Here is a 14907-nt window from a genome sequence, read left to right as displayed (position 1 = left end):
AGTGCCCACCTTACAGGTATGTGCCACCACGCCTGGCTAATTTTGTAGTTTTTAGTAGAGATGGGGTTTATCCATGTTGGTCAGGCTGGTCTTGAACTCCCAACCTCAGGTGATCCACCTGCCTCAGCCTCCCAAAGTGGCCGGGTAGGGCTGAATTTGCCCCCTCACCAGCTACTGCCAACCACGGATGAATGGCTTCTGCCTGCCTCCTGCCCTCCAGATCTTACCAGGGCATCTCACTGGGAAATATGGTGACAGCCCTTGCCACTCAGGGGACAGCATGGCAGGGGCTGGGAATGAATGTTGTTGCCAAACGACAACACCCAGCTGGGCCCAGTGGCTCACACTTGTGATCCCAGTGGTCTGAGAGGCTAAGGCGGGAGGATCACTTGAAGCCAGGAGTTTGAGAGCAGCCTGGGCAACATAGTGAGACTCTACAAAAAAAAATTTAGCTAGGCATGGTGGCTGGTGCCGATAAGCCCAGCTACTGTGGAGGCTGAAGCTAAGGCTGAGGCAGTGAGCCATGATCACACCACTGCAGTCCAGCCTGGTGACAGAATGAGACCATGTCTCAAAAAAAAAAAAAAAAAAAAAAAAAAAAAAAGGGAAGGTGAGTGCAGTGGCTCATGTCTATAACCCAGACACTTTGGGAGGCTGAGATGTGAGGATCCCTTGGGCCCAAGGGGCTCGAGACCAGCCTGGGCAACATAACAAAACCATGTCTTTACACAAAATAAAATATGAGTCGGGTGTGGTGGCACATGCCATCGGTCCCAGCTATGTGAGAGGCAGAGGTGGGAAGATAGCTTGAGCCTGGGAGATCAGAAGCTGCAGGGAGCTGCAACTCAGCCATCGCCCTCCAACCTGGCTGACAGAGTGGGGCCCTGTCTCCAAAACCAAAACAACTCCCACTTGAAAAATAATCGTGGGGATGGCTGCAAAAGCTCCTGACTGGCCTTGAGTTTGGAGTGAATCAATGAATTAATTAAGGGCCTGCCTGTTAGTGAGTCTCCTCTGAAATTTAGCCCAGAAATGTCGTCACTCAGCAAGATGAAGCGGAAGGTAGAGGGAACTAAGGGGGCAACAAGCAGGAGGCAGGAAGGGCCCATGAGGGTGACATCTTCCCTGAGAGCCCCAGGACGACCAGCGGGAAGCAGGTGCAGGCAGGAGGACTCCAGAAAGCTTGGCGTGAGGGGAAGTCCGTGGGGGTGGTGTGGAGTGGGGCAGGGAAGGCAGAGGCTGGGCAGCAGGTAAGGTCCCCTGGGTTCTGGGGGCCAAGCCTGGGGCTCAGGGCGAGCAGGCCTGAGTGCGGAAGGGGCTGCTGTGGTTGGGCTGGGGTGGACTCTCTCCCACCTGCGCCATCCAAACATTAGTACGAGTGCATCCACACAAACACCTACACAATCACACACAGAATGTGAGCAATGGGCAGGACTGGCTCAGTGTTGTCAGTGTTGTCACCATTGGACCCACAACTGCCCACAGCCCTAGAGCTCTGGGCCCGGATTCCTGCCAGCCCCACCTGTCCAGGCCAAAGCCAGATGATGGAGCAACGGGGTGCCAGGGCACCAAAGCCCCCCACGTGCCCCTTTCCCACCGGGCCCAGGCTCCTGGAATCAGTAGGCTGAACCCAGGCCCTGGCCCGGGCTGTGTGCTTCCAGCCTCCCCTCCTCTCGACAGCAGAACAGAGCCTGGCCCCAGCTTCTGGGAAATGTAGAAAAAAAATGGGTGAATGAATGAGTGACAGGGCGTCTTGTTCCACACAAGACACAGTGAGCAGGGGTTGGGGGAGGGGCTCCTGGCTGCAGGATGCACACCACACTCACCCAGATGGCATCTGTACCCAAAACCCCACCCTTCCCTGAGCGACACCTGGTCCCACCCTGAGCTGCCTTTCTCAGGACCCCAACCCCAGCCTGGCCCAGCCCAGCCGCACCCTGCCACTCCCTTCAGCCAGTGTGGCTTCATGTCAAGAGGCTGGGCGGGGTCAAGGTGGCAACAAGGGGAGAAGCCGAGACACAGTTCTCCCTGATTTAAACCCAGGCAGCCTGGAGTGCAGCTCACGTTCCATACCCGGAATTCCTGCCACACCACTCTCCTGCTGCCCTCCCGACATGCGGAGGTCCTGGGTGCTGCTGCTGCTGGGCCTGAGGCTACAGCTCTCCCTGGCCATCATCCCAGGTAATGAGGCTCCCCGAGCTGCCCCTACACACACACAGGGCGCCCCCCAGCCCAGGCTGACCTGATCTCTGCTCTCCCCTGGCCAGTTGAGGAGGAGAACCCAGCCTTCTGGAACCGCCAGGCAGCCGAGGCCCTGGGTGCCGCCAAGAAGCTGCAGCCCATCCAGAAGGTCGCCAAGAACCTCATCCTCTTCCTGGGTGATGGTGAGTGAGCAAGGCCTGTCCATCCCCGCAGCCCTCACAGCCCCAGCGCCCGGACCCTCGGTGGTTCCAGGACAACCCTGGGGCCCAAGCCTCACACATTTCTGTTCCTTCAGGGATGGGGGTGTCTACGGTGACAGCCGCCAGGATCCTAAAGGGGCAGAAGAAGGACAAACTGGGGCCTGAGACCCCCCTGGCCATGGACCACTTCCCATACGTGGCTCTGTCCAAGGTAAGGGCTGGGCCACCTTAGAGTCTTCAAGCAGAGAAGGGTATCCTGGCTATGGAGTGTGGTAGGACGGAGGGACCCTAAACAGCTGGGCCTCCAGTAAGGAGCTGGGGGCAGTTGGAATCCCAGAGGACAGAGATCAGGGTCTGTGTGTCTGCCCCAGAGAAGAGCTCAGAGTGTCTCTGTCCCCAGACATACAGTGTAGATAAGCATGTGCCAGACAGCGCAGCCACAGCCACGGCCTACCTGTGCGGCGTCAAGGGCAACTTCCAGACCATCGGCTTGAGTGCAGCTGCCCGCTTTAACCAGTGCAACACGACACGCGGCAATGAGGTGGTCTCTGTGATGAATCGGGCCAAGAAAGCAGGTGAGCTGGGGCACACTGCGGGATCAGGGCCAGGTCACAGACCTTGGTCACATATCCTGACCTCTGTCACCCTTAGGGAAGTCAGTGGGAGTGGTGACCACCACACGGGTGCAGCACGCCTCACCAGCCGGTGCCTACGCCCACACGGTGAACCGCAACTGGTACTCGGACGCCAACATGCCTGGCTCGGCCCGCCGGGAGGGCTGCAAGGACATCGCCACGCAGCTCATTTCCAACATGGACATTGACGTGTGACCCCAGGGCCAAGGGTTGGGGCTGGGCAGAGAGTAGCAGGGGGCACCAGCTCAGACCCAGGCAACCAACAGCCTGATCTGGGTCAGCAGGATCTGAGGGTAGGGTTGGGGGCATAGAAGATGCAGCCCAGGCCGGGCCACTCCCACAACCTTGGGGAGGGGAGCCAAGGGCTGTACAGGAGGAAGTGGCACAGGGCCGGCCAGGCCCCAAACCCACGTGCCCCATCCTCTGTTCCCAGGTGATCCTAGGTGGAGGCCGAAAGCACATGTTTCGCATGGGGGCCCCAGACCCTGAGTACCCACATGACTACAGCCAGGATGGGACCAGGATGGATGGGAAGAACCTGGTGCAGGAATGGCTGGCGAAGCACCAGGTGATGGGGGCTGGCCGGTGCAGGAGGCACAGCAGGGGAAGGGCAGAGGTGTGGGGCTCAGGGCTGTGGGCTGAGGCCTGGCCCTCTCCCTCCCTGCAGGGTGCCCGGTACGTGTGGAACCGCACTGAGCTCATGCAGGCTTCCCAGGACCCGTCTGTGACCCACCTCATGGGTAAGGACCCCCTTCCTGCCCTGGAATCCCTCAGATGGCCTCAGATGGCACCTTCTGAACCTGCATACACGTCTGCCAGCACCCTCCCACCCGCCGCCTGCCAGTCACCATGGGACCCCTTGTCCCACAGGTCTCTTTGAGCCCGGAGACATGAAATATGAGATCCACCGAGACTCCACACTGGACCCCTCCCTAATGGAGATGACAGAGGCTGCCCTGCGCCTGCTAAGCAGGAATCCCCGCGGTTTCTTCCTCTTCGTGGAGGGTGCGTGGTGGCCCCTGGGGAGTGGGGGTTGGGGTTTGGAGCAGGGCAGGTTCAGCACCACCCCTCTCTGGCCTTCCTGCAGGCGGTCGCATTGACCATGGTCATCACGAAAGCAGGGCCTACCGGGCACTGACTGAGGCGGTCATGTTTGACGACGCCATTGAGAGGGTGGGCCAGCTCACCAGCGAGGAGGACACGCTGACCCTCGTCACTGCTGACCACTCCCATGTCTTCTCCTTTGGTGGCTACCCACTGCGAGGGAGCTCCATCTTCGGTAGGCCTGGGGAGAGTGGCAGGTGCTGCTGCATCAATTACGTGGGTGAAATCTGAGCCTCAGTCTCCTCCTCTGTCAAATGGTAGTAATGCTGGCACCAGCCCTGTAGGGTCTCCTGAGGACTAAGCCCCTGACCAGGCAAAAAGTGGCGGAGCCCAGCACGTGGGTGGCACTGCACAGCTGTGTTCAGCTCAACCACAGGGACCCCTCTCTCTGCAGGGCTGGCACCTGGCAAGGCCCAGGACAGGAAGGCCTACACGGCCCTCCTATATGGAAACGGTCCGGGCTATGTGATCAAGGACGGCGCCCGGCCAGATGTTACGGAGAGCCAGAGTGGTAAGTGCCGCGGGGTCGCCCCCTGAGGGGGACCAGGGTGCCAAGGATGGGGGACTGGCTGGAAGGGGTCACCTTCTGTCTGCCTGGAACTGAACCCTCCTACCGGAACTGAACTCTCCTACCAGGGAGCCCCGAGTACCGGCAGCAGTCGGCAGTGCCCCTGGACGAAGAGACACACGCAGGCGAGGACGTGGCGGTGTTCGCGCGCGGCCCGCAGGCGCACCTGGTTCATGGCGTGCAGGAGCAAAGCTTCGTAGCGCATGTCATGGCCTTTGCCGCCTGTCTGGAGCCCTACACGGCCTGTGACCTGGCGCCCCCCGCCGCCACCACTGACGCCGCACACCCTGGGCGCTCCGCGGTCCCTGAGTCCCTGCCTCTTCTGGCTGGGGCCCTGCTGCTGCTGCTGGAGACGGTCACTGCTCCCTGAGGGTCCTATCCCTGGGGCTCCTGCTTCCCCATCTCGGAGTTCTCCTGCTCCCCACCTCCTGTCGTCCTGCCCGGCCTCCACCCCGAGTCATCACCCCCAGAGTCGCCACACAGATGTCCTGCCATGGAACCTTCATCTCCTCGCGCGCCCTGGGGACTGAGCCCATGACACCAAAGCTGCCCCTTGGCTACTCTTGGACTCCCTGCCCCAACCCCAGGGACTGCAGGTTGTGCCCTGTGGCTGCCTGCACCCCAAGAAAGAAGGGAACTCAGGCCATCCAGCCCCCACCTATAGTCCTTGGGTACCAGGCAGGCTCCCTTTCTGGGGAAGAGAAGCACCCAGACCCCGCACCCCGCTGACCTTTGCTTCAGTCCTTGAATCACTTGTGGGACTTGAGGACTTGGGAGCTTCAGGACGCCTGGAGAAGCGTGGCTTCCTGCCACCCTGCCAGCCAAGGAGGCTGCTGGGGTGGGGATCCCCAGGGGGATTTTGACACAGCCTTCGCTGCCCCCCACTGAGCTAATTCCACACTCCTGTACCCCTCCAAGGGGCCCTCTGCCTCATGGCAGAGGCTTGCCCCATATCACAACTACTCAGATGTTCCATACCTCCAAATGCCAATTTCAGCACCCAACTGAGATCCAAGGAGCTCCTGGGAAGCCCTGGGTGCAGGGCAGCAGTCGAGAGCCAAAGGTCCCTCCCCGGACATCTGGACACTGGGCATAGATTTCTCAACAAGGAAGACTCCCCTGCCTCCCCAGGGCCTCCGCTCTCCTGGGAGACAAAGCAATAATAAAAGGAAGTGTTTGTAATCCCAGCACTTTGGGAGGCCAAGGTGGGCAGATCATGAGGTCAGGAGATGGAGACCATCCTGGTTAACACGGTGAAACCCCTTATCTATGCACCTGTAGTCCCAGCTACCCAGGAGGCTAAAGCAGGAGAATCGCTTGAACCTGGGAGGCAGAAGTTGCAGTGAGCCAAGGTCATGCCACTGCACTCCAGCCTGGGCGACAGAGCGAGATTCCGCCTCAAAAATAAATAAATTAATTAAAAAAATAAATGAACAAGTAAGAAAAGGAAGTGTTAGATAGTGTAATGCCAGTACTACTTCCTAGGAGAAAAATCGTGAGTGCCTGTGGGCACAGTGTCTGGAGGGGTGGATAACGCAGGCCAGGAGGGGCTGCTGAGGAGCAGACGATTGAGCAGGAGACCTGAACAGAGTGGGGCTTGAGCAAGGTGGCACAGCAGTGCAAAGGCCCTGGGGCAGTGCCAGCAGGTGCTCTGGGAGGCCAAGGGCTGGATTAGAGGGTGGGTGGGTAGAGGGGTAAATCTGAGGGGTCAAGAGGGTGGGGAGCATGGGGGAGTGTGAAGTCTGAGTAAAGGGATGTGGTTGGAGGTCTTTGAGTAGGGCTGTGACCTGCCCTAGGTGGAAAATGAGTACTCTGGCTGCTGCCAGAAGAAGGGTCTTGTCTTTTGGGTGGATGGTGGGGGTGGTAGAGGGTAATAGGTAGAGGTGAGAGCTGGGGAAGGAGCTGACTCCAGGTGTTTCTGACCTTCCGAAAGCATTTGGGAGCACCTATCCCAATACAGCCATGCTTGGTGAGTACCACACCTGCCCCAAGAGAACCTTGAAAAGAATTTTTTTTTTTTTTTTTTTTTTTTTTGAGGCAGTCTCACTTTGTTGCCCAGGCTGGAGTGCAATGATCTTGTCTTGGCTCACTGCAACCTCCTCCTCCTGGGTTCAAGTCATTCCCCTGCCTCACCCTCCCAAGTAGCTAGGGGTTAACAAGTGTGCACCACCACGCTTGGCTAGTTTTTGTATTTTTAGTAGAGACAGGGTTTCACCATGTTGGCTAGGCAGGTCTCCAACTCCTGACCTCAGGTGATCCACGCACCTCGGTCTCCCAAAGTTTGGGATTACAGGCATGAGCCACACGTCCGGCTGAAAAGAATTAAAGGTGAAATCAACCACATTTTCCAGCAAATTTTACACTATTACAAAAAAGACAAAATTTAGCCAAGCCTCGTGGCCCATGCCTGTGGACCCAGCTACTCAGGAGGCTGTGGTGAGAGGATCACCTGAGGTGAGGAGTTTGAGACCAGCCCAACCAACATGGTGAAACTAAAACTAAAACTGGTCTAAACTAAAACACGGTCTCTACTAAAACTATGAAATTTAGCCAGGCGTGGTGGTCAGCACCCAGCTACTTGGGAGGCTGAGGCAGGAGAATCGATTGAACCTGGGAGGCTGCAGTGAGTTGAGATCACACCACTGCACGCCAGCCTGTGCAACAGACCCAGACTCTGTCTTATGAGAAAAAAAAAAAAGGCAAGCATTTTGTGCTCACTAGAAATATTAGCATGATTGAATGTGTCCTTGCACATGAAAATTAATTTAACATTGTAAAATATCTATTTGGCAGGCATGGCGGCTCAACACCTGCAATCCCAGCACTTTGGCAGGAAGACGGGGTAGGATCACTTGACTTCAGGAGTTCGAGAATAGCCTGGACAACATAGTGAGACCCCGTCTCTACAAAAACAACAACTGAGCCCAGAGAGGTTGAGGCTGCAGTAAAAGAAGATTGCTCCACTGCATTCTAGCCTGGGCGACACAGCAAGACCCTGTCTGGAAAAATATATACGTCTATTTGAGGACCTGGCTCTCTCAGGACAGTTTTTTTTTTTTTTTTTTTTTTCCAATTCTAGGTTTTAGTGGCTGTCATAAAAACACGGGAGGTGAACAGAAGGTAGACACCACTAGCTGGCCTTAGTAAATCATCACACTCATTGTTACATTCCATTCACCAAATATGCAAAGGTTCTGGTAAAATCCAGCGAGTATATTTCTATCTTCCCAGTTGTCAGTGGGTTAGGAAGTTCCTCTTTCTAACCAATGCGGAGGTGCTGCATGTTTAGGTTTTACATGAGCGCTCACACCCAAGGACTTCTATATTTTAAAAGTGAAGACGCTTTAAAAACATTATTCTAGCCAGGCGTTGTGGCTCATGCCTGTAATCCCAGCCTTTTGGGAGGCCGAGGCAGGTGGATCACTTGAGATCAGAAGTTTGAGACCAGCCTGGTCATCATGGTGAAACTCTGTCTCTACTAAAAATACAAAAATTAGCCAGGTGTGGTGGCAGGCGCTTGTAATCCTAGCTACTCGGGAAGCTCAGACAAGAGAATCGCTTGAATCCAGGAGGCAGAGGTTGCAGTGAGCCAAGATGGCACCATTGCACTCCAGCCTGGGTGAAGAGAGTGAAACTCCATCTCAAGAAGAAGAAGAGGAAGAAGGAAGAAGAGGAAGAGGAAGAGGAATAGGAAGAAGACGAAGAAGAGGAGGAGGAGGAGGAGGGGGAGGAAAAAGATTATTCTGAAATTAGATCATTCTGTTCTCAAGCTTCCTTTTCCTGTGTAGGTATGAGTGTTTATGAGTCCAATACATTATTTACCTCAAAATCAAGTGTCAGAGAAAATATTTTCAAACTTCTGCTCAAAAATATGCTCTTTCCTTAGCATGAGTTTTGTTTTGTTTGAGACGGAGTTTCGCTTGTATCGCCCAGGCTGGAGTACAGTGGCGCGATCTCGGCTCACTGCAACATCTGCCTCCTGGGTTCAAGCAATTCTTCTGCCTCAGCCTCCTGAGTAGCTGGGATTACAGGCAACCGCCACCACGCCCGGCTAATTTTTGGTATTTTTAGTTCCAAAAGTTGATGAGTCGACCTGCTCCACGCCTAATTTCAAGGTGGTCACGTTGGGGTCACCACTTGCAGCTTGTAGCTGCTGTGAACGCTGAGAGTGAAGTACTCAGACAATTCCAGCTAAGCGGGGCAGGGAGCAGCTCCTCTGAGAGAGTGCTGCCCCAAAATCTGTCCGCCAAGTATTTATTAGAGGGCTTGTTAAACTACAAACATCCACCAGATGGGTTTTTGCCGTGGGGTCCTGCCTTGTAAAAGCACTCAGACCACATTCTTAGGAGGCTGTTTTCAGCGCTCCTTATCACACATTCCACTCCTTGTGGAATGTTTTCAAAGTCAAGGAGGTACATTCTCACGCACAAACAACGTACACACAGTGCCTGAGTATTTTTCCATGCCTGGAGCTCAAATGCACCCCCCACATCTCCCTTTTCTTTAATTCTTAGAGCTTGCTGGTTATCTAATGCAAGGTAAGCATCTCTCCTTCTTCCCTGGTCGTAAATGCTTTGGGCGGCAGCACAGAGCCATTTACAGAAGGCTGCAATCAGTTACAAAAAATAATATAGCAGCCATCACCCAAATGCGTATGTTTAACCCAGGAAACCAAGTATTCGGGTTCAGTCATTGAAAGCCTTCTTGTAATTGCCGAAGGGTATTTGTTTGTAATTGCTGTGAGACCATTCTTCAAGTTGTTTCTTCAACTCGACCTCAAATGCTTTGTACACAAGCTTGAATATATTGTCGCGCACTCCCTCCCCCGCCGCCCCCACCCCGCCCTCACTGCCTGCCAGAGAGCTGGGAAATGGCTGCTCCCGCTGCTCCGCTAAACACCGAAGTTACCCCAGGGAAATTACTTACGACTTCTTCCCGCGCGCGGCCGCTGTGCCCTCCCTCACCTCCTCCCCTGCTTTCCCTTCCTCTCCTCTCGCGCACCCTCCTCCCGCGCGCAGGAACCCCTGAGCAAGGCCACTGCGCCCTGGGTCCGCGGCCGCTGGCGGGGTGCTTCCGGCGCGCACTCACACGGATGACGTAGCGCAAAGAGTTGCTGTCGTCCAGGCTGACCATGAGTGAGAAGAGCGCGACGGTGCTGTACATGCCCTGCACTTTTTACAGCAGCCGGTTGAGGTCCCATCCCGCAGCGACCCCCGGGAGCTCCGCCGCGCCGCCGCGCCGCACAGGTCTCAGCCCCCGCAGTCATCGATGATCTCCAGCCTGGGCAGCGGGTTCAATCGTTCGATCTCGCGCATCTCGAGGCACAAGCGGAAGAAGGCGTGCACCTAGTGCTGGGCAGCGCCGCTGGGTCCACCCTTGGGCCGAGCCAGCAGGCGCCGCAGGCGCTCCTCGTTCTGCTCGCCGATGGCCGCAATGGTGCCATAGGTGAGCTTGTCGTCAGGGATGGCGTGGCGCCTCAGCCAGCTGCCGCAGGCGAACGAGTAGAAGTCCTGGCATGGGTCGATGCTGGCGTCCAGGTTGGCTGCCAGGAAGCCAGCGGCTCACGCAAAGGCCTTGCGCTCAGGACAGCCTTCAGGACAGGCGCCGCCGCCGGCCGCGACCGAGCCCAGGTACTTGAGCGCCAGCATAGCCGCCAGGATGAAGCAGAGGCCGGCTGCAAACACCAACCCGACAGCAGGCTCACTGCAGGCTGCTTCCAGCGCTGCAGCCCGGCCTGGGCCCGGTGGCCTGGGGGCAGAAAGGCCCCGCAAGCGCCCCCCGCGCCGCAGTGACTGACATACTTGACCTCCTAGAACTCATCGTAGTGCGCCATCAGCGAATACCAGGACTCCATGGCGCCGAGGCCGCCGGGGTGCAGCCCTGGGCCACCTGGGCTACGCGATGCGCGTGACCTCCGGCCTCCTCGTGGGCCTCAGCGTGGCCCCTGGGGCCTCAGCTGCCAGAAGGACAGAGGCAAGCTCATGAGGCGCCGCAGCCCAGCGGGGTTCCTCGGCACTGCGAGGAGAGAAATAGGCCTGGGTGCAGAGGCCCCAGCCGCGGGCCTCTTTCACTGGGGAAACCAGGGACCAGGAGGGCTCGGCGGGGCCACCACCTCCGCGTGCACAGTGGAGTCTTCTCCCCTGTCCCCCATTCTGCACACACGTGCGGGTCCCTGGGTTGGGAGCGCCCTGATGGGAAGGGGGAGGCGCTGGGCACGGGGCCTGGCACGTAGTGGGCCTTCCCTGAAAGGCCCGTACCTCTTCTCGTCGCCTTTCTGGTCCAGGACCTGCCCCAGCCAAGGCCGGGCGGAATGTGGGGGAAGGAGCGGAGGCTGGAGTGAGGAGGTGCCGTCAGGAGCGCGCCTATGCTGCACTTTCCGTTTTCCGCGCTGAACACAGACAGAGGCTCCACAAAGTGGCCAAAGAACCAAACTTTGTCCTCGAGGAAGTCCGCGGGATCGACCACTCCAACCCCGCTCGCTGGCTGCTTCTGCTCGGTGGCCCAACGGCCCACCCGCCCCTTCCCCAGGGGCGAGCGCCAACGCCCCAGGGTCGTGGATACACAGCCCACCCCCTGGGCGGCCCTGATGGAGACCGGCTCCGTCCCTCACCCACCCCCACTCCCTGTCTGTGACCCCGACCCGAGCCACTCCTGGCTTCAATAGGTTCTCCCCAGAATCCAAACGTGGGCGAAGTTTCACCTCCCGCGGGGCGCGAGCAGACGATGTCGGGAGGCTCTGCGCAGCGGCCGAGACGGTGGTGACTGCTGCAGGGATTCGGCGCCATTTACCTGGCGAGTGAGCACCTGAGCAGGACCTGGCCTAGCGGGCCCGCTCCGAACCAGAGCCTGAGCCTGAACAGAGCTGCATGGGCAGTCTCCCAGCGCCTCCTGCCTTTTCTGCCACCGAGCCGCCAGCCCGCGGGGTCCAGCCCTGTCCCAGGACCAGTAAAGGCAGCGGGTACTCCTGGGAGGGGTCCCTTCGGATCCCGCGTCCCCAAGCTGAGCTGCCCACCAGCCGGTTAGAAAGGGGCTGGAGCTACGCAGCTGGGGGCCGTCATGCCCCAGCCCATAGCCCTAGAGCACCGCCCGGGGAGAACTCCTCCTAAAGGACAAAGGAACCCTAACGGAGTGCCTGGGCTGCCCGCACAGCGCCTGCGCGGAGCGCACCTTCACCAGGGAGCTTCCTTGTCCTCCTGGGAACCCCTGTACAGGATCTCCACGGGCGTCTGGGCTTCTGGTTGGCCTCGCTCTCTTCCCCTAGTTCCTGACCCAGGGAGAGCAACGGAGCACCCTGCCAGAAGAAGGCCTGGGGCTGCGAGTGCGGCCCCATGGTAGCAATGCACAGTTGACCCAGAGCACAGCAATCGCAGCCTATTGGAGGTGACGTGGGTTTAGCCTCTGACCACACAGTCCTGGTCACCCTGCACAGACTGCCAATAAAGAGGGGTCCGAGGCCCAGCTCCTTGGCTCCCCTGCAGTGTCTCCAAAAGGGAAGCTGAGGCTGTGGGTCAGTGGGTGATGCCAGTGGTCCAGGCTCCAGTTCCACCTTGCACAAAGACCTTCCTACCCTTTCACCAAAAAATACTCCTGTCCAACCTCAGACTGGTGCCACTCTTTTCCTTGATCCTTGTAGCCAAGGATAAATATCTCAGAACAATCCTGTGATCCTCCTCTATTTTCCTTTAAAAACCTTTATCTTCCTTCACCTCCCTAAATTCACACGCACTTTCCTATGGCCTGCTTATTCCCATTGCAATACCTATTTCCAAAGAAAGTTCATTTTAGTTTAGATCTTTCTGTATTTGTTATGCAGTGTCACATAGTGGAGCCAGAAGTGGGACCGAAGTGAATTCATCTTGGGTGAATCAGAGTCTCCTGGAATCTAACAGGGTTGACTGAGCCCTCTGCAGACTGCCCTTTCCAGAAGTTGATTTTCTGTTCTGGTGAATCTCCTCAAATACCCGGACTCCCTCCCTTTGGTCAGTTCCTTTTTACTTTATTCTGGATGTGATTTGGTTATAAGGCTCCCTTAAACAAAGGACTTTTCATCCCTCCTGGGAGTATAAAGTTTGGGTTTCTTTCTTTTTTACTTTTTGCTTGTTTGCTTTTGGCAAGCACTTTCTGGTGTAAAGAGAAGTACCCTTCTGGTTTGAGGACTCTGATTTCTACAGAATTAACGTTCTGCCTGCGAGGCAAGTCTTTTCTGGTGAACTCACTTTTGGTTCTGCATGCCTGACTGAATATTTTGTTTGATGTGCACACCTTGGTTGAAATTTTGTGAGCGTTCTGATTTTGGTTTGGTTTCCCACATCTTTAAATGATTTGGCTCATTTTTTTTCTTGCTTGTTCCTGAACATCTTCTGATCATCCCACAGCAAAAATAAACATAAATAGTTTAGCACCATAGGAATTCTTAAAACACACATACACACAGTGAGGGTCGGCCCCTCGAGGTGGCTCCTGCCTGTAATCCCTGCACTTTGGGAGGCCGAGGTGAGAGGATGGCTTGAGCTAAGGAGTTGGAGACCAGCCTGGGCAACACGATGAAAACCCCCCTCTAAAACAAATATGAAAATGAGCTGGGTGTGGTGGTACCCACCTGTCACAGCAATCTGGGCCCACATTCAGGAGGAATGGATTTGGAGAGGAAGCAGAGTGCTCAAGGGTGTGTGATGTGTGCCACAATGGTGGACTGTGATGGTTACTACGGGACTGGATGAAGGGGGAAGAGCCCAGAAATGAAAACAAAGGCAAAAGATACTGCTCTAAAGATGGGGCCAGGGAGCTCCTTGCTTCTAGTGAGCAAGGGCCTTGAGCTTCCACAGGCCTTCATATTTATTGGGTAGCAAGAGCAGAGAGGAGCAGCTAATGATTGCTCAGCTGCTTGATTGATCACAGGTTCACATTATTGCTATCAGGCTTCAGATGTGCCCAGTCACAAGAAACACTGCGCCTGGGGCGTGACTGCTGTCAGCATTCCTTCTGGGCGGCAGAAGCAGTTTGTCAGTTTGTCAACAACCTGTTTCCCAAGAACGGTTTGCTGTTTACTCACATAGCCTCCAGTGGTATACTGACTTGATCATGGCCATCATTCTTTCAGCCTTCAACAGTGGGCAAAACAGACCTCCCCTTGTGGAGGGCACAGTCCAGTGGAAGAGGAATGTTTTTCATGCTGGCCTTCAAATTGTGGGGAGTTGTTGGAATAGGACAAGGGGCTTAGGAAAGTCTTTTCCTAGAAAGTGTGGTTTGAGCTGAGAATTAGGGATAACTAGGAGTTAGGCTGATAAGGGAGGGGAGGTGGTGATTGGAGGAGAAATCCTCTGTCCTTGTCCGAGATTACCCTGCGTTAGGGCAGTAGCTGACCCTTTTCTGGGATCACCCAAGGTGGGATAGTGGGTGGAGGAGACATGTGGACTGTCGAAACTAGTAGATTCTGAATCCTGTCTCTGCCATGTCCTACTGTTTGGTCTTGGGCAATTTACTTATCTCTCTGTTGCTTCTGATAGAAAAGGAGGGTGGTGAGAGAGATTCAAGTTGAAGACAAAGTTAATCATGTTTTAAAGTGTTGGCTTTGGCTGCTGTGGGGAGATTGGATTAGAGTGGGGGTGTTAAGGAAAAGGGAGAGACTTGGATTTCTAGTGAGAATCAAGGTAGCTGAGGCCAGGGTTTGGTGCTGTGGGTGGGGAAGAATAGAAAGTGATCCTATTTTTTTTTTTTTTTTTTTTTTTTGAGGGGCTTCGGTCTGTCACCCAGGCTGGAGTGCAGTAGTGTGAACTTGGCTCACAGCAACCTCCACTTCTGGGTTCAAGCAGTTCTCCTGCCTGAGCCTCTTGAGTAGCTGGGATTACAGGCATGAGCCTCTACACCTAATTTTTGTATTTTTAGTAGAGATGGGGTTTCACCATCATGGCCAGGCTGGTCTTGAACTCTTGGCCCCAAGTGACCTGCCCACCTTGGCCTTTCAAAGTGCTGGCATTATAGGCATAATCAGAAGTGATAATTAGGCCAGGTGTGGTGGCTCACGCCTGTAATCCCAGCACTTTGGGAGGCTGAGGTGGGCGGATCAAGAGATCAGGAAGTCAAGACCATTCTTGCCAACATGGTGAAACTCCATCTCTACTAAAAATTACAAAAATTAGCTGGGCATGGTGGCACGAGCCTGTAGTCACAGCTACTAAGGAGGCTGAGGCGGGAGAAT

The 14907-nt window shown here is 55.8% G+C and overlaps 1 protein-coding gene and 1 pseudogene across 1 annotated transcript; one reads left to right on the top strand and one right to left on the bottom strand.

Moving 5' to 3' along the window:
- Positions 1-759: 759 nt before the first annotated feature.
- LOC108538250 (alkaline phosphatase, placental type) lies at positions 760-6175 on the top strand. The gene is made up of 11 exons (XM_017886216.1): positions 760-2181; positions 2268-2384; positions 2498-2613; positions 2803-2977; positions 3054-3226; positions 3471-3605; positions 3705-3777; positions 3908-4042; positions 4125-4316; positions 4536-4652; positions 4778-6175. Exons 1-11 carry the CDS (start codon positions 2115-2117, stop codon positions 5077-5079), a joined length of 1602 nt encoding a protein of 533 aa, XP_017741705.1. The 5' UTR covers positions 760-2114; the 3' UTR covers positions 5080-6175.
- On the bottom strand, positions 5580-13099 carry LOC108538253 (endothelin-converting enzyme-like 1; annotated as a pseudogene).
- Positions 13100-14907: the final 1808 nt, after the last annotated feature.

This window comes from Rhinopithecus bieti, unplaced genomic scaffold, assembly GCF_001698545.2.
Source record: "Rhinopithecus bieti isolate Rb0 unplaced genomic scaffold, ASM169854v2 scaffold_13704, whole genome shotgun sequence".
Lineage (NCBI taxonomy): Eukaryota > Metazoa > Chordata > Mammalia > Primates > Cercopithecidae > Rhinopithecus > Rhinopithecus bieti.
The sequence above is the reverse complement of the archived record's forward strand: the minus strand, read 5'-3'. Positions and strand labels throughout refer to the sequence as shown.